The sequence below is a fragment of the Palaemon carinicauda genome, chromosome 4 (assembly GCF_036898095.1).
Source record: "Palaemon carinicauda isolate YSFRI2023 chromosome 4, ASM3689809v2, whole genome shotgun sequence".
NCBI classification, from domain to species: Eukaryota; Metazoa; Arthropoda; class Malacostraca; order Decapoda; family Palaemonidae; genus Palaemon; species Palaemon carinicauda.
Genome location: NC_090728.1, coordinates 187,137,744 through 187,162,134, shown reverse-complemented (window position 1 = coordinate 187,162,134; position 24,391 = coordinate 187,137,744). Strand labels below are relative to the sequence as shown.

Genomic DNA, 24,391 nt, shown 5'->3' with positions numbered 1-24,391 from the left:
TCTACGAATTGAAAGTGGCAAACGCCAGCTTGAGAGATCCGAGGGCTCTAGTGATGTCCCATAATTCCAAGGATTTAGTTCCCTGGAAGAGCAGGACTACTTTTAGTTCCTCATGAGTAGAGACAATTCCCATGAAAAAGAAAGGTCTAAGCCATTCAGTGTGAAAACCTTAATCCAAAGCTGAGCAGTAAATAACCTCTTTTACGACACCAATCGCAGTAGATGGCTCAACTTTCCCTAGTAGATCGCTGCAGAGGATCTTCACAGGTATACAGGCCCGAGAATCAACTGTTAAAATATAGCGAACCATCTCGGATGACTTCTAAGTGTTCTCCTTCATTGTATTCACCTCTGAAACTAGGCTCAGAGCATCCTGCAATTCTGGAGGATAGGACTGGAACGTCAAGAGTTGATGAAAGACAGCGTCCCTACAGACTTCCACCACCCAGCTCTCTGCTCCATGTCACTGACACATTGCCCAAAGACTTGACAAGTATCTTCCTACTCGTGGCAGCTGGAGGAAGGGAATGCAGACTTTCGCATACTCTTCCTGGACAGGCCAGGTTGTGGGTGGAGTGTTGTCCCCAGAATTCTTGGTGGAGGATGCAGCTGGAGGTACAGATCGGGCTCTGGAGGTTGGTTGCAGGAGTCTTCTTTAGTGCTGACTTCAACAAGGTGATAGCATTTGAAGCTCTTGCTGTCATTACCTTCGAAGGGCCTGGACCCTTAAAGGTACTGCACAATGGATAAAAAATCCCGACTCTCCTTCCTACATAAAATTCTGCGGGAAGAGGCGCGGACTTCAGCAATGGCAACTTCCTCAGAAATGATGCCTCCTCATGCCCCACCTGCCTGGAAAAGTAGGAGGCAAAGTATGCGACTGACCCTGTCCAGTGGTCAATCCAGGATGATGCTTGGATCCTAGCCAAGGAAGCAGACTCAAGGAATAGAGAATGATGTGCTCTCATGTTAGTATTTCCACTGGGGTCCCTATTGTCACCACTACTACTGCTGGACCAGTGGGCAAGAGACTGAGCTCTCTCCTCTAGCACGTAGAACTTCTGTTGTTGAGATCACGGTGAGGTAAGAATCTTGCTTGAACAGCTGGAACATACAATTCTTTCTCCTTATCAGGCTCAAAGTGTGACATCTGGCATTTGTGTGCCGCCAACAATGATATTTTTTGCGAGGGAAGAAACAGAATTCATCGATGGTGATGGTCGTAATGTTTTGCAGCTCCTCTGCTGATGGAGTAGCCAAAGAGGAGGGCAGAGCAATAAAAGTCTTCAAGGTCCTGAAGCTTCTGCCACACGTCAGTAATACCCAAGGAAGACGCACATGTCTTTGAGGCAGCACAGCACAAAACAAACTTCTAGGAATCGACATACGAGTATTGCCTTCACTAGGGGAAGGCCATCCATACTCTGTTTTTCAAGAGTTTACTCCCTTCCTCAGAATTCCTCCAGAGGACCCAACTCTATAGGGTATCTGAAGAAGACAACAGGTTGAAAAATGCTAGGGTAGAGAAAGGAGCTATACATCTTTAGAATCAGCTTGGGCATTGCTAAGTCTGAAGCAGGAGAATCCCTTTTGGCCTTCTTTTTCTTCTTTACATACTCCACCCACTGTAGAGGAGGCTACGACTTACACTCACACGAGGGGATGGTCGCAAAATCATACCCACAGCAAAAAATACTAAATTGATGGGAATCACCCAATAGCTAATTCATAAACCTGCAGCACTTTCAGCAAGGTTTATCAAGGCATACCAGCAATTCTGCGCACAGAGTCGCCATGCCACCAAGGATACAATTCTATATGAAAAGCAAAAAAAATTAAAACACCCAGAAAATGAGCAAGCAAGGAGTATGTCTGTACTTTCTTGCAGCTGAAATAAAAGTGAAGGAAGCGCGTCCTGTCGAGAGGGTGGAGTCTTCTCTCCCCACCTACAACCACAAACACCTTGTTAAAATGTTAAACAATTGTTCCAGCTTTGACAAAATCATATATAATACTATTAAAGGATGATGGATTTTATTCATGTAAAAAATTGAATTTAAAGCAGTATGCTTAAAAATGAGTAAGATTCTTTAACTTCATGAATTAAAGACAAAATTCCTGGAGTTTAAAAATCATTACTGTCTATATTAAATAGTGCTTTCATGGTTTAACATGGATTTTTCCCTCAATGTTCTTACAAAACTTATTGTACGGAGTTGAAAGAATTGTGAGGCCAATAGAATTCTGTTACTAATTACAGTGGATTTATGAATTTGGCCTATAAAGCCTAGTGATAAGGACTGTAAGACCATCTTTATAGATATATTGTACAAAATACTTTAAATACAGTACGCTTCTTACCTAATACATTTAATCCATTCTTCTTTTTCATCGGGAGTTGCAGCAGACATTCTATAAACAGTGTGCTTACCCTCGACTACCTTCCCTTCACTGTCTGTCTTGCATGCCTTGATGAAGTCTGTAGAGGTTGCGTACAACTCAAAGCAATTTGGTTTGTTGCGGTCTTGTACCTCTCTCACCTGTAATAAACGAAAATTGTTCATTTGAATTAGAGAAAGAAAATCTGAAAAAATTCTTAATTACAAATAATTACAAGTTATAAAAAAATTGCTTAACCAGATCACTAACCCAAAAATTGTCTTAAAGGGTTCATGTTTATTTAAGGAATATAAATTATATTTTATATAATATTTTACACGTAGCTTCATAACATCTTACTAATTGGGTAGACTGAGTATGATGGACATAGCTTCAAAAAAACTTAGTAATTGGATAGACGGAGTATGATTATGTTTAACCAGATTTCTTTAAGGAATTAATATACAATATCAGAATTCCACTGTCATTGGAACATTAAAATATTCACATAAAATAAGGATTATGGTTAATGTTGCATTATATGGTCTACAGACAAGAATTGGGTCAAACACGGATGGCCTCTGGGTAACCCACTATCGAACAGGTGTACCCTTGACATACAGGTCATCCTTTATGTACAAGTAGTAATAAATGTACAGTACAGTACAGTAGCAATCGAAAGGGGATATTTTTTTAAACATATTTCCCTATAGTAATTTAATTCACTACAGCATTATCTAATAGTAAATGGTAAAAGCCTTACCTCAATGTTTTCTAATGGAATTATTCCTCTAGGCTCTTTGTCAGTGGTATATTCAAAGTAATACAAGCAATTATCGTTTAAAATGAACCATCTTCTTTTCCATGATTTGTACCGGCCACCTTGCTTCATAAGCCAACCTTCACGATCAGGATTGAAGAAGGTGTGCATCAGATCATTCCCATCATCTTCAGGTATCTTAAAGGGTTCTGTTTTGATACTGTCATATAAACTCTGGAAAAATTACATTTCATTAGTACATGTTACCTTAAAGATTCCTACATAAGGGTGCTAAAACATTTTGTAGCTTCCAAGCCGTAATTCAACAGCACTTCTTTACAACAATAACAACTTTGATGTGAAGGCAATATTTCATTTACTATAATAATTTATGAAGAACAGAAAGTTCCTTACCTCCAACAATTCCCTTGGAAGATCATCCCCATTATCTATACCGCGATTCATCGTTATGAATTGTTCAATTGTCTGTTTGTCTTTTACAGCTGGGTTATGTAACGATGTATTCAACATAATTATAGCAAATGATAACACAAAGCATGTGTCAGGATGCTGAAAGATTGAGGGGTTCAGTTCACAATAACGATGAGCAAATCTTTCCATCATGCGGTCAATCTTCTGTGCCTCGCCTGGCAAACGGAAACTCCATAAAAATTGTCTGTAAAATCAAAGCAATGATTAATTTTTGAAAGATTTCACACTTGATCTTAAGCTAGAATCAAAATTTATACTGTATTATAAAAATTCAACAGCTCTAAATAATAAGAGTAGGCAATAGAAGCTACTTGTAAGCAAGATTACATTTAATAATTTTTGTAAACCATTTTAATTTATTACATTTCTTTTAATAAGTAAATAACTTTGTAAAGGAACTTACAATATTTTCCTGACAACATTAAAACAGTAAATGAAGCTCACCTTAATGCCTGAACGAGTATGAGATCTGTAAAGTCGTGGAGACAAACGAAAGCATCTAACACAGACTGGTTGAAATCATTTCGTTCACCCAGGTAGTCTCCAATTGCCGTTTTGTTTAGTCCCTCCCCTTTGTGCAAGAACTGGGCAATATCTACAAAAGAAATAGAGAATTAATAAAACTTACAGGATATAAAATAAGTTAGTAGGGCATGAATACATTTCTCTTTGTAATAATACCAAAACAACTTTTGCAGTTAAGAAATTTGCCTAAATAAGGACCAAAAGTGGGATCGTCAAGAATGGAAGCTAGTGAAGATGAAGTGTATTTATGGAACATATATAAGAGCATTAGTCCCATTACTCTCGGATTGTCCTTTGTAACAGCACTGCAATTATCTTAAGAATCCCTCATGACTGTACCAGGAAAATTTTATTGCTTGTAAATCTTCCAATTGTACAGATAACTTTATTTTTAGCACTCTTTGTGACTGTGTTAAGATTACACATTACATATATATTTCATTATTTATGCAGTAAAGTTCAACACACATTAAATGGCTGAAATCAAGTCACAGAGATGTATCAAAACCCAAAAGTTCACTTGTAGAATATATGAAATTCCCATTTGGATGAAAGTTATTTCGAAGGGGGACAGAATTCTGTATCAACATACTTGTGGCTTAATGTTTGAATGCGAGAAAAAATTAATTCATCAAAAACTTATGTAGATAAGCCACATTACAAACTTTCATCTAACATTGAAATCAACCCATCACCAAGAAAAATAGTTAAATATAAAAACAAAGATAATATGATAGGTTATTGTGGTTTGACTTTATAGATTACAAAGGTTGGCTTTAAAATCTAGATAATTTTAGTAAATAAAAATTACTAAAGAAAGCTGAATAAGTTGACTAACGCTTGCATCATCTATTAAACAACATATTTGAAGTTATCTTGTGACTAAGCTTACAATGATTTTTTTTCCCATTGTTAATTTAAAACAGGAAAGTTACATCAACAAGCTTTAAAGGATATAAAATTTTTAGATTTAACTAACTAGAGAAAAATCAAACATCTTTTATCTAGTACATAAGAAAGATACTCACCTTCAGGAGTGTTTTTAAGGAGGCCATGATCGATAAGGTATTCAATACCTTTCTTTGGATCCATATTGAACTTCTTACGACCGATGCTCATCTGTTTACTCTTCGGGTTGTTCTTACTGTAAATAAAAGAAGAAAAAAAAATGAAGGCATTTATCAACACTAAATTTTATAAAATACAGACCATGGACTTCTACTGTCTTTAGTTATAGTTCTCATGTTGGAGGGTACACTCAAGTCAATATTCTGTTCCCTTATTTCCTTTTCCCAGTGAGATATTTCCCCTGTTGGAGCCCTTGGGCTTATAAAATCCTGCTTTTCCATCTAGGGTTGTACCTTAGCTAGTAATAACAATAGAATACAGAACATTTTAATAATGAAAATCTCATAGAATAACATGGTGTAACATATACAGTACGTAAATCTATCAATAATATTTTCCCCTGTTGTAGTCCTTGGCCTTATAAAATCCTGCTTTTCCATCTAGGGTTGTACCTTAGCTGCTAATAATAGAATACAGAACATTTTAATAATGAAAATCTCATAAAATAACATGGTGGTAACATACACGTAAATCTATCAATAATATTTTCATATTGTAAAGTCTACTTGGGAGTAAACCGGACTCTCCTATTGTCCAATACTGAAAGGAAATATCAAACTAGTAACCTTCAAATCCCGTCCAACTGGACTTGCACCTCGTGACTCATCACATTCAGTAGTTGAATACACAATGGATTAAGTATTCTATTCCACCAAGCGGTGCTATCGCTAACTGGATATATTCTATAAGAGGAATACGCTAATTTCCTTTCAAGCAACAATGAAAACACTCAAATATGTTACCATAGTTTTATGTTTCATTATCAACTGAAAATTATTCTCTGGCGAACTGGTTATGTCTTTGTTAAGAAGTCCACGTAAGAAGCCTTGCAAAAACAACTGTTCGTATTGCATAAGCACTTTCTCTTTAATTTACCCAGTTAAAGAAAACTGGGAAACGAAATAGCTAATTTGACCTTTCAACGAGGTTTGCCACAATCACTAACTCAATATAAACAATATATTTAACCCATTTTAATTTTGGTTGCGTTGTATTAAACCATTCTTGCAGCAAAAAAAAAAAAAAAAAAAAAACAGGTTGGGGGAAATGAGAAAATATAAAGAATAATTTTAAAAAAAGTACATACAGGATGGGGGAAATGAGAAAATATAAAGAATAATTAAAAAAAAAGACATACAGGATGGGGGAAATGAGAAAATATAAAGAATTAAAAAAAAGTACATACAGGATGGGGGAAATGAGAAAATATAAAGAATAATTTTAAAAAAACGTACATACAGGATGGGGAATGAGAAAATATAAAGAATAATTTAAAAAAAAAAAAGACATACAGGATGGGGGAAATGAGAAAATATAAAGAATAATTAAAAAAAATATATACAGGATGAGGGAAATGAGAAAATATAAAGAATAATAAAAAAAAGTACATACAGGATGGGGGAAATGAGAAAATATAAAGAATAATTTAAACAAAAAAAGTACATACAGGATGGGGGAAATGAGAAAATATAAAGAATAATAAAAAAAAAAGTACATACAGGATGGGGGAAATGAGAAAATATAAAGAATAATAAAAAAAAAGTACATACAGGATGGGGGAAATGAGAAAATATAAAGAATAATTAAAAAAAAGTACATACAGGATGGGGGAAGTGAGAAAATATAAAGAATAATTAAAGACTAAATAGATGAATGCCCAAAATAGGCAACCAATATAAAAAACCTCACCAACATATAACTCCTAAAATAAGCTAAAACCAATTTTGTAAAAAAGATTTACTTTGAACCTTAAGAGGCAGACAAGTTCGCGGCGGGTAATTATGAGAAAAAAAAAAATATTATGCACATCTCCGCTTAGTCCTTGAGCTCTGCTGTTTCTCAAGGTGACACGGACAGGTTCTGCGTATTTATGAGGGCAATGTTACCACAGCTGAATAGTACTGTGAAGTTGCATACAAAAAAACAAGGATGACGAACGAATAACAAGTGATTGTATGATGCCCGAATAAACTAGAACCAAATGTTAACACAAGACACATGAGTGACAAACATAGGCTATCTGAAACAAGAACAAATAGTAAATTTGGTGAAAGGGGCTTTTAGCTACTGTGCGCCTAGACATTATAATAAACTGCCAACTGAAATGAAGGACCTAAAGGGAGCATTTGAATTTAAGAAGAAACTAAAGACATTACTTTTCACAAGATCATATGATTTGGAAGATGCTACAATCAAAGAATTGTATAAGTTATAATGAAAATGTTTCGTTAGATGATTAATATGGACCCGCCCGAGTGGTAGTTCACTCGACTTCAGTAGAGGGTTGGATTTAAACCCAAAACAAATGAAGAAGAAAAAAAAGTAAATTGTGGGATTAATATTCTCCTCACATCTTCAATCCATTCTTGTCTAGGGCCCAAGTTAGCGGCGGAAGTATCTTAACCGGCTGCGTAAATCGCAGGTGTGACAAACAGCGAGATACAGTTAAGTGCTGGCGAATGTGAGCAAACAATGCGGTAGGCATCACAGCTCCAACTGTGCAACCGTAGCCCTGAGGCAGGTGGGCTATGTTGCTGTCAAATCAGACGGTTATATTACAGAAGCCCCAATACGGCAAGTTTCCTCAGGCAGAGGCGGTCTACACTCTTTTTATTCAGTATTCGAGTATTCGACTCAGGAAGACGCTTCCATTAGATATTTAAAGTTTTGTCATTTTGTTATCTGTAAAAATCTAGATATAATTTCTCAAAAACTTTTCCATGGGTTGGAAAGATATCAAGTTGAAATTTTGTGCGATTAACTACACACATGATATGAATAATAAAAATAAATTACGGTACATGTAAGTTACATAATTTGAACTGAAGCGAACACTAATCCCCTTCCAACGAAATGTCTAATCTCCCCAACGCTCTCAACATGAACTCAAGTGCAGTACGTACACTCATACTAGGAACTTAGTTGTATTGAGGTATAAGAGGATTTACCTAGTTTCACCATTCGACTTTGTGAAATATGAATGTTTCTGTTCATTCCGTTATCAAAGACTTTTAGTAGATCGATTTGACGGAAAATGTCACTAACTAAAAATATAGCCAAACTTCAAGTTACTTAGGCCATAAGATACAATAATGGAGAGAGTTTTTGTCAACACAATTATTCTTCGTAAACTACAATGCATTACATAAATAAAGAAGTAAAGTTGAACAAAGACCGATAAACTGTGAATCTAATTGCAAGTGTTATACCTACGCTATGACTTGGCGCTACCACCGAACGTAATAAAACAAAGTTAATTTCTTTTTAAAAAGTATAAGTGTTTAAAAGTTAATGAAACCTTGCAAAGACAATATTATCATCGGACTTGTGTGGTGAAGATGTATCAATCACTGGAAAAGAAATATCGAACAAGAGCATGAATATCCAAGAGCTCGGTTCCTTTAAAACGAACCATCCTGGGTACAAATTTTGGACAAGGACTTATGGGTACAATAAATTCTCCTCTCCCTAGAAAGCTTGAACTTCGCAGGGAAGACATGAACCCAGTCATGCTTCATCATACGAACCACTATCTCTAGTTATACAGGATCCACCTGCCTAGAAGTTTTTAATTGAAGTTGACAAATTACTGGGTAAATATAAGAAGAATCAGATGAAGCCTTCAAATCTTTGCTATGCATTTCTATATAATGCATTCAAGACACCGAGCCAAAATGAACCAAAATATCTAAAAGAATGCCTGAACAAACTAGAACTAGAAACAAATGTTAACATAAGACACATGAGTGACAAACATAGGCTATCTGAACCAAGAACAAATAGTAAATTTGGTGAAAGGGTTTAGCTACTGTGCGCCTAGACATTATAATAAACTGCCAACTGAAATGAAGGACCTAAAGGGAGCAATTGAATTTAAGAAGAAACTAAAGACATTACTTTTCACAAGATCATATGATTTGGAAGATGCTACAATCAAAGAATTGTATAAGTTATAATGAAAATGTTTCGTTAGATGATTGATATGGACCCGCCCGAGAAGTAGTTCACTCGACTTCAGTGGAGGGTTGGATTTAAACCCAAAACAAGTAAACAAGTAAATAATGTACTACGAAAAGAAAAGAAAAATTCTGCTACATAGAATTGTTTTATAAATACACACAACCTGTACACCTATATAATTTTCCAGGAGAACCACATCCACGTCTTAAGTAAACAAACCAATCACCATACCACTCGTGAACTAATCATCAAAATCTATTATATTTTTTTTCGCTCCCTCCCCCAAAGGCTCAATCACGGTCGACCTGGCAGCTATAACAGTTGAGACTACCAGCGTTTGCCCTGCTTGCGGGTCTAAGTGGATAATGACTCTTGAAAGATTATTCAGAATTTGTGATTAAACGAAACTTTCTGGTAACCTCCGTAACCCAACTCAGTAGGTAGAGAGAGAGAGAGAGAGAGAGAGAGAGAGAGAGAGAGAGAGAGAGAGAGAGAGAGAGAGAGAGAGAGATGCTCATTTTGTCAATTGACATCCATCCTTTAATTAACATTGGAACGTATAATTGTATTTATTCTGATATGTCGACATAGGAACAAATCTGTACGTCAGCTTCTTTTCCATCAAAGATCAGAATAAGCCCAAAGATTAAGAGAGAAATCGACCTAATGACACAGCATAGTAATTACTGGAAACTATACAAGAGACGAAGACCTGAGAAACGAAAACAACACATTAGAGATAAACAACAAGGTGGAGAAAGTAGTGCCAAGTCAAATGAGAATAGGCAAAACTTTCGTTTTATCAAAGAAACTTTATTTTGGCCTGGTATTTTAAAATGACAATTTCTATCTATTTTACACACAGACTGTTCTCGTAGAATCCGCATTATATACGTGCGTTGTATGCACATAGATAAAGTGCATAGTTTATATTATCCAGGAATTTAGGCCAGTCCAAAACAATGGCTATCACCAGAGCAAACCAAACTTTCTCAGCATAACTAGGATGACAGTTTTTTTCGGGTGGGGGGGGGGGGGGAGGGGGAGGAGACTGTAGGTTCGCATGAGTATCTTGTATATGAACAGGATACTGATGATGTATTTTTTTATAACCTAGCCTAAATCTATTATTTATATCTCGAAACCAAGATCATTTCCAAAATAAATATATAATACTTAATGTTCCTAAATCTATTCAACTTGCTGTAACTTCAAAAATTCAATCTCACTATTCTATGATCTTACCCACGCATGCGCTCTGCAAGACCGCAATTATCGACAGAGTGCAGATATCAATAACAACCACAAAGTAATTCTGAAGTCTCGTGTCAATACCCGGCAACTGGTATTCAGTAAACAGCCTGAGGGATAGCCGAAGCCCTCACAAGAATAATAAGTCCAATACCAACAATATTGGCGCATGCCACCTCTATTGTAGCTCTGTCGTTCTACACGACCAAGCATAGCTGAAGGAATCCCAGTTTCCTTTATTTCAAGTAAATGAAAAATACGTCCTTAAGAACAGCCTGGTTAGAAATTATTCAGTAATACAATAAATAATAATTGCTATACCAAAGATAAAAAAAAAAAAAACCTGGGAAGACATTGCGTAATCAAACAAATCAAATCAAGGGTTAGTGTTAAAAGGTTGCCATTAGCAGCCAAACTTTCCTTCGCGATTTATAGCAGATATAGCTATAAAAATAGGCAAGTCTTTACAATAGCAATTCACAAAAGCCTTCATACATGCATAAGTCTATTTCTTGTTTAACTAATGAGCGTAATGCAATAAACTTATTATTAGTAAGAATATTTATATTTTTAGCAGATCTTGTTCAACGGTCATAAACTAAACCCAAATGGTTTCGCAATCAGTTACGAGAATGTGACCTCTGGTATATTTATTTTTGATCAAAGGCTCAAACCTTGGCTACATAAAGAATTTAAGCATTATTGATTAGTTTGTTCGTCCTACTCCAGCCATAACAATCAATCAACATATACTAAATTCATCCATCATATCCAAAGTTTTAAGATACAAAAAATACAAAGTTATATTTTGTGTTTGTGGCACAACAAGCTATTGAGCAAGCGGCCACGACCCGGGGTATGAAGTAGAATCAGTAATTGCCACTTTCCCCAATCCTTACTTACAAGTTCCCTGAACCTAGTGGGGATTTGCTACATCAGACCAATCTTCTAGGAAGCACAAGTTTTCCTAGAAACCCTGAAATCACTGTACCAGGCAGGAGTCTCCCTGGTCGGGTCTGTGAGCCAGTGAGTGAGCGTGTGCCGGAGAGCGGAGGGGAATTTCCTTGAAGGACACAACGCCAGGTACACACCTAGTTTTTCTTCATCTCGTTTGGTATTCTAACGTACAAACGGCTGAGCCACCAGTATACTGTATCTTGGTTAGAGCCGCACGTAACATATGTGAATATCTTACCATATGAATATAAATGTCCAATGTTCGACCCCGGCATATTTACAAGACACAAAAGGTCATTTTTAAAGACATGTTTTCACACCCGCACAAGGACGACGACGACGAGAGAGAGAGAGAGAGAGAGAGAGAGAGAGAGAGAGAGAGAGAGAGAGAGAGAGAGAGAGAGAGAGAGAGAGAGCAGGCTTTGGTGGAGTGTTTTGTTGCACCTTTGAATAGCAGCAGAGCATCTATCGAAGATGGCATCCGGTGCACAGGCTGAGGGCAATCGAGTAAATATTTACGCTGGGGGCCACATACAACTGCTCTCCTCCTCCTTCGCCCAAGGCGTTAAAATATCCCCTGGAGATTTCTTCACAGATTAGTTTGAAGAGTTCCTAACCTTGGAATTTTAAAAAGAATAATTTGAAGACATTTCCTACTAATTCCGCTCATATACTTTGAAGGGAAGTTCCCAAATTACAGATTTTGAAAAAATAAAAATGGAGACCATAATTTCTACCTCATTTCGCTCACATGGTTCGAAGATAAAATTCACTCATGTCCACGATAAGGTTTATTCTTTACTATTGTAACATTAATATTTAAACTTTAGCAAATGAATACCTACAAACCCCAAGAATGTGATTTCTTTTAACAGAGAGGTGAGGCATTTGGAAATCTGTGACAAACTTACTCCCGACTGATACAAATTTCGAAATTATACGAATCCTATGGAACACATTAAAAAAAAATTAATGTTAAAAATGACTAACATCTATTCGCTGTAGTTAACTAAAAACATCTTTGAAAATTCACTGGATATTCATAAACCATTTAAAGAAAAGAAATATCAAGGAATAAAAATTCCTTTCAGTCTCATATACGCTATAACGTTATTCCCAAGCCTTACGAATATATGACTGGAAGTTCAGGCAAGGTTTCTCAAGGACACGCGCCAAACGAGGCGTGAATATAAAAAAGATAAAAAGGACAAAGAGCGAGATGAAGTCCCGTAAATCACAGAAGCAAATGAAAAAACTCCATGCTACATACCATTAACCGAATCAGCTAATCCCAACTGAAATTTATATAAAATAAATTGATTTTAGCTGTGATTGCAATGCAAAATCCCTTCCCGACACATGAAACAGCAAATAGAATAACAGTTAAACTTTACTCTCTCAAACGCTAAAGGAAATGATGCTGTTTAATCAATCTCCATCATCATTATAACGGGGAACTTCGGTTTGCAATACTAACAGAGAGAGAGAGAGAGAGAGAGAGAGAGAGAGAGAGAGAGAGAGAGAGCAGCCGCCTACAGACACAGGAACACAAAGCATGAAGCAATGCACACGCACTCCTGTGATGATTATAATGGTCTTGAAAGGTTCGCTGCTCTCATCTCTTCAGTGGAAGGTCACTCGTCGTAAAGTGGGGTCCCGTCGTAAACCCGAACCAAAGAAAATAAAGCTACAAAGACACCATAAATCTCTCCTGAACCCAAATCTAATCAATATTGAAAGGCATATTCGAATAACAATATTTAGCCCTATTGGGGGTACACTCAGGCAAACTATTCAGGCCATAGTTTATATATGACAGATCTATTTAAACGTTGTTACTGAAACTAAAGATATTTTATATTGTTTTTCATTACTTCTTATAGCCTATAGTTTATCTATTCCCTTTCCTCACTGGGCTATTTTCCCTGTTAGAGTCCTCGGGCTTATAGCATCCTGCTTTTCCAACAAGGGTTGTAATTTTAAAGTAATAATAATAATAATAATATCCGACCTAGTAATTTTAAGTCATTTTCCCAGTTATGGCATCGATAAAACTGTCAAAAATGATCACTTCTCTAAAATGGTAGCAATAAACAAATCAAATATACGGCTAAATCTCATCAATGTATATACACCTACCATAAGAACCCTTGGATATGCAACTGATATCGTGCTTGCATAGAAGACCTTCGCGTGATAGCTTAGCCCATAAAGTTTCTCAAAGTTGCCTCGATATAAAACATTAGGACACGCTTCGGTTACTGGGTTAGCAATGTGATTTCTCACCATCGACTGACCATGATATTGATTTCGGCTTTGAATTCACCTTGACAGTTTTTGGATAATATAACCAGTATCGTCAAGTGGTATTTTTTTTTCAATTAATCTTATAACCATCTAAGACTCGAATTTTCCTATTCACCAAGGTCTTCCACTGTCTTGGGTTAGTTCTCTTGCTTAAGGGTACACTAGGGCACGCTGTTCTGTCTTGTTTCTTTTCCTAGTGTTTTTATAGGAGATATTTATTTTAAGGTTGTTACTCTTCTTAAAAATTTTATTTTTCCTTTTTTCCTTTCCTCACAGGGGTATTTTCCCTGTTGGAACCCCTGGGCTTATAGCATCCTGCTTTTCCAACTAAGGTTGTAGCTTAGCAAGTAGTAGTAATAATAATAATAATAATAATAATAAATAATAATAAAAATAATACATTTGATAAAACAACGACTTAAGAATAAACTTACAGAAAACATCCTTAGTTTCTCCCCGGCATTTCGCTAATTAGCTCAGACACTCCCCCTACTTGAAATGCCACTCCTAATGGCGTATTAAAACCTTTAATTAGGTAGTATCAGGCAAGAAGCTTCCGACAAATGAAAGCCCGGAGGTATCTGGCAACAACATTAACTTCCGACAAATGAAATATGAGAGATATTTGGCAATGACTGTCTCGAGCTATGGCGTTTAGGCGAATCACTACGGTATATCTAATTGCCGTAAACTCTAGTTCACCTTCAATGAGTTATACATAATATACACTGTATAAAATGAGATGTGAATCTTGCAAGAATCATGTGGAAATGGGAATTATATATATATATATATATATATATATATATATATATATATATATACAGTATATATATATATATATATATATATATATATATATATATATACAGTATATATATATATATATATATATATATATATATATATATATATATATATATATACAGTATATATATATATATATACAGTATATATATATATATATATACATACAGTATATATATATATATATATACAGTATATATATATATATATATATATATATATATACACAATATATATATATACAGTATATATATATATATATATATATATACAGTATATATATATATATATATATATATATATATATACTGTGTATATATATATATATATATATATATATATATATATACACAGTATATATATATATATATATATATATATATACTGTATATATTATATATGTATATATATATACTGTATATACTGTATTATATGTGTATATATATATATATATATATATATATACATATATATATATATATATATATATATATATATATATATATATATATATATGTATATGTATGTATGTATATCGGAGAGAACACGGTTTTCTTAGTTTAAGAAAGATATCAAAACATGTTCTCCAATTCGACGTATAGTCTTTTGTTCTAAATGTATAGATACAAAACCATCTTCGAGAATAAACTTTTCTAAATCAAGTGACAGGATCAACGTACCTAGAATAACTACGGGCCAATATGGTGGCTTACTATTATTAGTACAGTCATTAAAAACTATTTGGAATTCACTAAGCGAGGAAACCACCAGAGGTTGTAATAGAAAATAACATTAACAGTTAAAACTTAAATACCTGTCTTCCCCCGTATCAAGAGCCTCCATCTCCGCGGTGACTTCTGCCATCTCATCTTTAAGGGCCTGCAAAGAAAAAGGAAAAAGACAATTAAAAAGCAATCTAATAATATCTAAAATATATTACCTGAAAATGATGCTGTCATAAAAGTAAAAAAAATAACGGAATAAAAAATAACACCTCCGTTACGGAGATGATAGAGCATAACCATTTTATTGTTGCTAAACTATACCGTATATGTCAGCCTAAAAAAAAATAAAAGAAGATTGCTGGGGGTAACACCACAATGCGTACATTAAATAGTACAGTTGACAGGAAATTATATATAAAACGATAATTCGCCGCACATTCTACAGCACGATCGCACGAGAGCGCGCGCGCACAAGCGTACCAATGTTTAGCGGCAAAACAGGAAACGAGAAAAGACGGGAAGGGAGGGGGGCAAGAGAAAATCGTTCTTGCGAAGAGTGCGGCCTACTGATAGACAACAAAAAAGTTGATTGTGAACTGTTGCAATACTATGATGATTTCGTCTGTGTGCGCTCATGGAGAGTCATGCAAGATCATTATAGCATTTTATTTATACGGCTTATAATTTATTCATGAATTTAAAGAACAAAAATTAAAACATGTATAATGTTTACATTTGACTTGATGAAATAAATTGTACAGGGCTGACAAGAATAGAATAAAAACACACTATACGTGAAAAATAATAATATACATACATACATACATACAAATATACACTGTAAAAATCACTAAAAATAAAATTAACGCAAGACCAAATAACAAGATTAAGTATATTTCTTTGTAGTATAGAGAAGCATACGTAGATACGAGAGCTCTTCTTGTCTGGAATATTATTTATACGTATAGTGAGTTTTTATTCTACTCTTATTAGTCATATCCAGACAATTTGACTACATCGTACATGAGTAAAAATGCATTTAGTCATACTTTGTAATAGGAAACATATTACAGCCTTCCTAAAGAGCTTAAACCGATGGGCATGGCTTGGTTGTATTGCTCAAGTGGCACATCTGGGAAAAGTCTGTCGTACCACAACAAAAGATTAGCTTATCAATCAAAATGCACAATTATATCTTATCAAAACTTTAAAGATTACGCAAAATGCCAGACTATTAAACAAAGAACACTGTTGATCTAAATATCATTCTACATGAGTATTGAAGATTGATTACTTTTGTAATCACTTGACAGTACTGATTGTATGGCGTAATGAATGTCCCAAAGATTACATTAAAATATTTATTCACTTTTCACTAAAATTAAGTATTATTAAGTCTTAAACATAATGCCATGGTGCTACTCGGGATGGCAGAATTAATTATTAATAATTTTCTTAAAATGTTATCCATCAAGTTAAAGTTTTGTTATTAAGCTAATGTTATATTTCCTTGTCCCTTGGCCTTCAACGCGCATGCGCGCGTAATCGCACCCCTTCAGGGAAAGGAGTGAAGCTAATGAGACAACCAACCACACAGTGTTATTAGCCTAAACCACCAGTCTATGTGGGACGAGTAAATAAAAAAAAAGCACACAAAAATAAAGAACCAATAAATATGAAACGCGCCTTGTAACAACCATCCCCTGACACGCGATGCAAATTCCAAAAATATTTATTTTACCATATTTGGAAGCTGATATACACAACACTAAAATCTCACAAAAATACGCCAATCGTCACTTTCGAGTTTCTATGATGCTGACAATGAAGAATCCGAGACGCCGCATTATTGTTTTGAACTCATTCATCGTTCATTTCCCATCACGAAATTAATGTTGCAGAGATGACTAGGTCATTTCCCTTTGAGGTCAATTCCGTTTGGTGAAACTGCCTAAGGAGAGAAAAGATGTTCTCGAATGCTTTAAGGAGTTCTTGAACCTTGACTTGGCAAGATTAGCTGATCCGTATATTAGCTGTCAAAAAACACATGTTAGGTAGACATATATCATACTTATCATTCACTTCAGATCTTTACAGACTGTACCATGCTGTATGTAGTACTTGGTATGCAGCTAGTTCTAACAGTCTTGCCTTTTCCATCTTAAGGTTCAATACTATACAATATTCAGGAAGTTTTATTCCAGCTGTAACCAGATTGTGGAATAATTTCCAGAAGTTCAAACTTGCAACAAATTTTTTCATGTTGAAGAGGCTGACATGAGTCTCTTCATAGTTTATACATGACCGATTTATTTTAATGTTGTTACTATTCGTAAGGTATTTCTCACTTCGTACTATTAAAGAGTACCATAGTTTAGGGTTATAACCTAATAGGCTTGTGTGTGTTATGCCACATCTACGGGATAAAAATGGGCATGAGCCCGTGCCTTGCTATAAGGGCCAGGCAATCTATAAACATCATCTTACCACATAGAACACAGAGGTGCTTTCGTCTCCATGGGACGTGTTCGTCGTCTCCTTATGAAACCACCAATCGTGCAGCACATTTACCATAGCGATGACGTCTCTATGGCAGAGAAAAGAACACTAGAAGTGAAAAAGACCATGCTATCACACCCGCCACTTTCTTATCAGGAAGGAAGCCTGCGTGTGGTGTATACAAATACCAATTTCCTGATTATAACAAAGTGCTTAGGAATGCCTCCGCAATGGTAGATGTTTCTTATATATCTTAAAGCAGATTTTCTCTGTTAATATTCATGTAAAACTATTTTCATCTCTAAGAATTGATCGAATTAAACTAGAGAGAGATCTATTTTCTTATATATAACTTAAAGCAGATTTTCTTTAATATTATTCATGTAAAACTGTTTTCATCTTCAAGAATCGTTCGAATTAAACTAAAATAAGAGATCCTCTATTCCTAACACAATAAAATAACTTTCTTTCATTCTTATATATCTCTCAGAACAGATTTCTTTTATTAACATCATTCATGTAAAACTCTTTTCATCTCTAAGAATCGTTCGAATTAAACTAAAACTGCGTTTCATTCACGTTTCATTATATTTTGAAGCAAGAAAAAATCCAGTTCACATATAAAATAAACTCTACGCCCTACTGGTTATCTGGTGCACCAATTCATCACAAGACACAGAAGCCTTTTAAAATGAATCTCCTGAAATCGGTCGCGTCTTGCAAGATCTCGAAATGCTGCTCTGTTCAGTCTGAAGTTTACTTTCACTGGCACATGAAGGCAGGCGCATGTGCTGATAAGACCTAGTTTTCCCCCCTCTGTGACTTTCAGATTCTCTCTCTCTCTCTCTCTCTCTCTCTCTCTCTCTCTCTTTCTCTCTCTAAGCCTGGGCGTTATTCGGTCTTAGTCGGAGTCTTCCCCAAACTAACCCTTGGGGCAAATCCCCTGTGGCAATTCTTTGACCCAACGTCACCAAAGAACTGGAGAATTAGCTTTCTCTGAAGGTGGCAGTTACAATAACTGTTAAAATGATCCGGATATTAAAAATCTATAGAGCTTTCAAATATGCAGCCTTAAAGACTATGCAACAAGCTCCCATTAAACATCCGAAAGCCTCAAGATATTAAGGTTTTCAAGAGGAAACGGAAGACATTTTTGTTTATAGTTTTTATGTGACATATATGTTTTGTTGTTACTGTTTTAAAAATGATTTATTATTAATTTTTTTTCTCATCATTTATTTATTTTCTTATTTCCTTTCCTCACTGGGCTATTTTTCCCTGTTGGAGCCCTTGGGCTTATAGCATCTTGCTTTTCCAACTAGGGTTGTAGCTTAGCTAGTAATAATAATAATAATAATAATAATAATAATAATAATAATAATAATAATAATAACAATAATAATAATATGGATTCGACAAACAAGCAATATGCGGTGTGAAATGTTGAATTCCTTGGAATACATACAATAAAATGAATGTGAAGGTCCTGTAGAGAGTATAGAACCATTAGAGCAGCCCTTACATAAGCAATTACATCCGAGTAAAAAGCGTTCTGTAAATGACCGTTTAAAATGCATGTCAAAAGACAAACGGACTTTTACCAAGACACCAAACAAGAAGTGCCACATCGATTAGCTTAAACAATAAGTCCGACTAAAGAGAAACCTTAGTCGTAGTGGAAGAGCTAAGAAGAACACAGGGTTCAAATGGAAAGAGCTAAACTGTGACTATCATCCATTACCAAGCCAACATCACGTTCAGTACAGAGGTGTGACGGGCTACCTGCGTTTCGAGCTACAGAGTTCAGTTTACCAATATCATTTTAAATAGCGAAAGACTTTCTGACTTCTGCGACCGTGATCAAGTAATAAAGGGCTGAATGTAATGACGTGTATGAATGTATTTACGTGTATGTGTGTGTGTGTATATATATATATATATATATATACATATACACATATATACATTATATATATATATATATATATATATATGTATATATATATACTGTGATATATATATATATATATATATATATATGTATATATATATACTGTGATATATATATATATATATATATATATATATATATATATATATACAGTATATATATATATATATATATATATATATATATATATATATATATATATATATATACAGTATATATATATATATATATATATATATATATATATATATATATATAATACACGCATATACAGTATATACTTATACATACATAAGTACATACAGGAGGGAGAGCCAGCCAATTTGACTGACTCCCTTAACATATGCTAAGACGAGCAATATGTATACTGTTTAGTATTCATCTACAATACAAAACCAGAAAAAAACAAACAAATGATATGCAAATTGCAAGATTTGCGAGGACACAAGTACTGGACCTATCCTCTCCCATTAAGTTGAAATTCAAATTACATTCGTACTATTCTGTGTCATTCAAATTTGGACAAGAAAACAGTTATATTTAAGATTATTTACCTAACTCTGCATTATTGTTTATTCATTATATACATAGTTTCAATACATGTTAGCACTCATTTTATAGATTATTATAATTTTCATTATTCAAGAGCAAGCATACTTCATTCCACTAAATTTTGTAATGGAGTCGATTAAAACATGTACCATTGCCTAACCACCATCTGTTTTATCAAAAAAAAAAACACCCGAGTAAAACAACTCAAAACCACCTGGCATGTCTTCAATCACATTTTCCACTGTAATCACAAGTAATCGCAGTTACACACACATGCGCACACGCACGCGCACACAAAAGCGTTTCCGGTGATTATGCTATGTCACCCCAACTGGTATATTCTGGCTCAAAACAATCATACAATTTATACAATACTTAATACTAAAACTGACGGGATTTATTTTCATAATATCACCTGTTAAAAAAGGTGTTTAATTAAGAACCAAACGTTCAATACCTACCCATTCCACATCTGAATGTTGTATGTAAGTACCAATTAGACTCGGGCTCAAGGCGCACTTACGCACCTTGACGGATGTGAAGAGAATGTGCGAAAGATCTCAACGGAATGCCAAGGTTAAACATAAAGGAGATATATACAGGAGATACGGGAGGTAGAACTCAAGTGCTGTTGTTACCATCTGCATGCTATTAATAATCGAGCCGACAAACGTCACCTGTGCCTTAATGCAAATACGCGCACGTTGTAATTGACTAATTTGTCTGCGCGCCCAGACTGCCAATAGGGTTAAGTATATATTCAACTCGGTTGACAATTAGCGCATGCTTCAAAATCTTTTGTCTGAATTGCAAACAATGCATACTGAACGTTGTGAAAGTACGGAGCTATTTTATATGTATATATATATATATATGCATATATATATATATATATATATATATATATATATATATGCATATATATATATATATATATGTATATATATATACACACATATATATATATATATATATATATATGTATATATGTATATATATATATATATATATATATATATATATATATATATATATATATATATATATATATACTGTGTTTCTTGAAAAGGGCCAGAAAAGAAACAAAGGAAATAAAATTAATCCGTATATCTCGACCAATACACACTGGCCCTCATCGCATTGTATTTATGCTGGTTAAAATGTAATGATTGAGTTCCTTTGTTTATTTTATGGGGCCTTTTGAAGTAACATATTAAAAGTAAGTTACATTTAAAAGAATATACAGTAAGTATATATATATATATATATATATATATAAATATTTATATATATATATATATATATATATATATATAAATATTTATATATATATATATATATATATATATATATATATATATATATATGTATATATATATACACACACATATATATATATATATATATATATATATATATATATATGTATATATATATACACACACACACACACATATATATATATATATATATATATATATATGTATATGTGTATATATATACATATATATATATATATATATATATATATATATATATATATATGTATATATGTGTATATATATACATATATATATATATATATATATATATATATATATATATATATATAATGTGTTTCTTGAAAAGGGCCAGAAAAGAAACAAAGGAAATAAAATTAATCCGTATATCTCGACCAATACACACTGGCCCTCATCGCATTGTATTTATGCTGGTTAAAATGTAATGATTGAGTTCCTTTGTTTATTTTATGGGGCCTTTTGAAGTAACATATTAAAAGTAAGTTACATTTAAAAGAATATACAGTAAGTATATATATATATATATATATATATATATATATATATATATATATATATATATATATATATATATATATATACTGTGTATATATATATACTGTATATATACATACATACTGCAGATATTACGGAGACATTACAACACCAAAAGTTTTAACAAACCATATATAATAAAACGTCATAAAGAACGAATCAGAATTTAAATAAAGAAATGAAGTGTACAGTTCACATGAACAAACAAGCAAAGACCAAAAGAGCTCATGACACATTAGAATGTTAAGTCCACCCAATATAGCTAGAGCATATAGCGTTACGATGGGAGGCTAACTGCAACCATGCGACGAACGAGAGAGAGAGAGAGAGAGAGAGAGAGAGAGAGAGAGAGAGAGAGAGAGAGAGAGAGAAGTACTGTATTAGTAATTCTTTTAAGTGTGTGTGAGAAAGAGTGAGTGGTGTCACAACACGTAAACCAACCAAACAATTAAGAAACGTGACAAGTGAAACCACATTATATATGCCACGCTAAATTGGTTACCTTTAGACAAAAATGAAAACAAGGTCATGCACTGAGTATCAATAACGAAGGTTTTTTTTTTTTTTTTTTTTTTTAAAGTTTGGAGATATTTTAATCATTTTCATTACTTCCACTGTCTTGGATTAGAGTTCTCTTGTTTGACACTTGAGCACACTATTCTGTTATTTCTCTTCCTCTAGTTTTGTCAAAATTTTCTATTGTTTATAGAGTAAATATCTATTTTGATGTTACTGTTCTTAAAATATTTTCTCTTGTTTCCTTTCCTCACTGGGCTATTTTCCCCGTTAGAGCCCCTGGGCTTATAGCATCCTGTTTTCTCAACTAGGGTTGTAGTTTTGTAAGTGGTAACAATAACAATTCGCCATTTATCATTACTTTTACTTTTCATTTGATTTCTATTAGTATTTTCTTCCTTTTTCTCGTTTTTATCTTTCTTTTAAGTGAATGGTATAAAGAGGTTTTCCAGGCTGGACTTACAACAGTAAACAAAAGAAAAGAACAACTTTGTCCTTGATCTTAAGTTCAGGTCTTACAGAAAACAATGGGTTTCCTTATTCTTGCAACGTTGTTATTGTCGTTCTCAATTTGGTCCAACTTATCATTATTATTAGCTAAGCTACAGACCCAGTTGGAAAAGTAAGATGCTATAAGGCCAAGGGCTCCAACTGGGAAAATAATCCAGTGAAAAAGCGAAATAAGGAAACAAAATAGAATAGGGATTGTTTTCTAGCTTAACTTCACTTCATATACCATCTATACATCAGTTATTCCTTGCCTTTCATATTTATGGAACAGGCCAAAATGGTCACAAACTCAACGGTGCAGCTCTCGGCTCACGAGTGAAAGGTTCGAGGATCGTTCCCAACCAACGGCCCACCAGGTCACCCAGCTGGCATTAGGTACCAAATTCTGTTGTTGTCAGGAAAAATATTGGGGGAGAGAGAGAGAGAGAGAGAGAGAGAGAGAGAGAGAGAGAGAGAGCTTTTCTGTCACTTGATAATACTACTTATATAATATACTGCTGGTCGCAACAGCTGAGAGAGAGAGAGAGAGAGAGAGAGAGAGAGAGAGAGAGAGAGAGAGAGAGAGAGAGAGAGAGCGCTTTTCTGTCACTTGATAATACTACTTATATAATATACAATGCTGGTCGCAACAGCTGAGAGAGAGAGAAAGAGAGAGAGAGAGAATTCATTCCCAAAGTCTGCAGGTTTAGCTAAAAGTATTAAAGGTGTCTTGTCTATGAACGAGTTTCTTGAAAAGCGCAAAACTGAATCACCGAAATTACTAACCAAGAAATCAATCGTTTCTGGTGTCAAATTAAAAGAGCACACCTTCTTTCGCGTCCCAAAAAGAAATAAATTTCATATAAATACACTTACAACGCCTATGTAGATTTTTATTCATGGAATATTTCGTTGTTTTTTTTTTCCTATTGCTAACCAGCATTAGCTTAGTAGCTCTATCACTAATTATTTAGTTCTTATACACAACTGAGCATTTTCCCCGAGTTTGTGTGTTACCGGAAAGTGACATTGGAGTGACGGGTGCCATGTATCATGGAAAGTGCTTGCTGAAAGAACATTTGGAATAAACAAAGAAAATTTATCCTATACACTAAACATAACATGTAGGATACTGATCAATTTACCACGGTAACCATCTATTATGATAAATGTAAAACATAATCTTGCCCTTTTTAAATATATGTACAAGTATAATATACGAAAAATGCTGTACTTGAAGAATGTCTTATCAACAATC

General features: G+C 34.1%; 1 protein-coding gene across 2 annotated transcripts in view; it reads right to left on the bottom strand.

The window, feature by feature from the left end:
- step (cytohesin steppke) overlaps positions 1-24,391 on the bottom strand; it is a 40,236-nt gene that overhangs the window by 2,888 nt on the left and 12,957 nt on the right. For both annotated transcript variants that reach the window (XM_068372872.1, XM_068372873.1), the window contains exons 3-8: positions 15,381-15,445; positions 5,185-5,300; positions 4,076-4,226; positions 3,554-3,815; positions 3,143-3,373; positions 2,362-2,540 (exon numbers count right to left, since the gene is read on the bottom strand). In XM_068372872.1, coding sequence (XP_068228973.1) covers positions 2,362-2,540; positions 3,143-3,373; positions 3,554-3,815; positions 4,076-4,226; positions 5,185-5,300; positions 15,381-15,445 — 1,004 coding nt within the window. The remainder of the gene's footprint in view (positions 1-2,361; positions 2,541-3,142; positions 3,374-3,553; positions 3,816-4,075; positions 4,227-5,184; positions 5,301-15,380; positions 15,446-24,391) is intronic.